The sequence below is a fragment of the Charadrius vociferus genome, unplaced genomic scaffold (genome assembly GCF_000708025.1).
Source record: "Charadrius vociferus isolate BGI_N301 unplaced genomic scaffold, ASM70802v2 scaffold643, whole genome shotgun sequence".
Classification (NCBI taxonomy): Eukaryota; Metazoa; Chordata; class Aves; order Charadriiformes; family Charadriidae; genus Charadrius; species Charadrius vociferus.
In genome coordinates, this window is record NW_009647512.1 from 1,503,660 (window position 1) to 1,504,135 (window position 476).

At 58.6% G+C, this 476-nt stretch overlaps 1 protein-coding gene across 1 annotated transcript in view; it reads left to right on the plus strand.

The window, feature by feature from the left end:
* Nucleotides 1–307: 307 nt before the first annotated feature.
* The window catches only part of PARL (presenilin associated, rhomboid-like), a 22,144-nt gene continuing 21,975 nt past the window's right edge, over nt 308–476 (plus strand). Inside the window, exon 1 of the mRNA XM_009880795.1 lies at nt 308–405. Coding sequence (XP_009879097.1) covers nt 308–405 — 98 coding nt within the window. The remainder of the gene's footprint in view (nt 406–476) is intronic.

Below are 476 nucleotides of genomic sequence, written 5' to 3' on the forward strand. Positions count from 1 at the left end.
CCACTGTTTATTCAGCTGATTGATTTTAGCAGCTCTGCACTCTGATCTCGGGAGGCCCAGGCGTGACTGGCACGTAGGCCGCTTGGCTGTCCCATTTAGTATATCCACAGCAACACAGATAACTACAAAGGTGCACGCAACTTCTTGAGACTTACAAGTTATTTTCAAAGCCCACCTATCTTCTTTTTCCATTCAATTTCAGGAGGGTGTCAGTGCTCGCAGCACCAGCTGGGTAGGGACTGCTCTCTGCCAGCACAACGCCTCGCCAGCCCTGCAGGGAACCAGCCGGCACACTGTTGGCACGACGATGGCGGCAGGAAGAGCAGCACAGTGCCAGAGACTGGGAGCCCCGGCCGGCAGCACGGGGGTCACGGGAAACCTGGGGGCAACCGACCCGGGCGAGAGGTAGTGCTGAGAAGAGGCCTGAAAGGAGGCTGCGGGGCAGGAGCAGCTGCCTTGTGCCTGGCCAGCCGCAG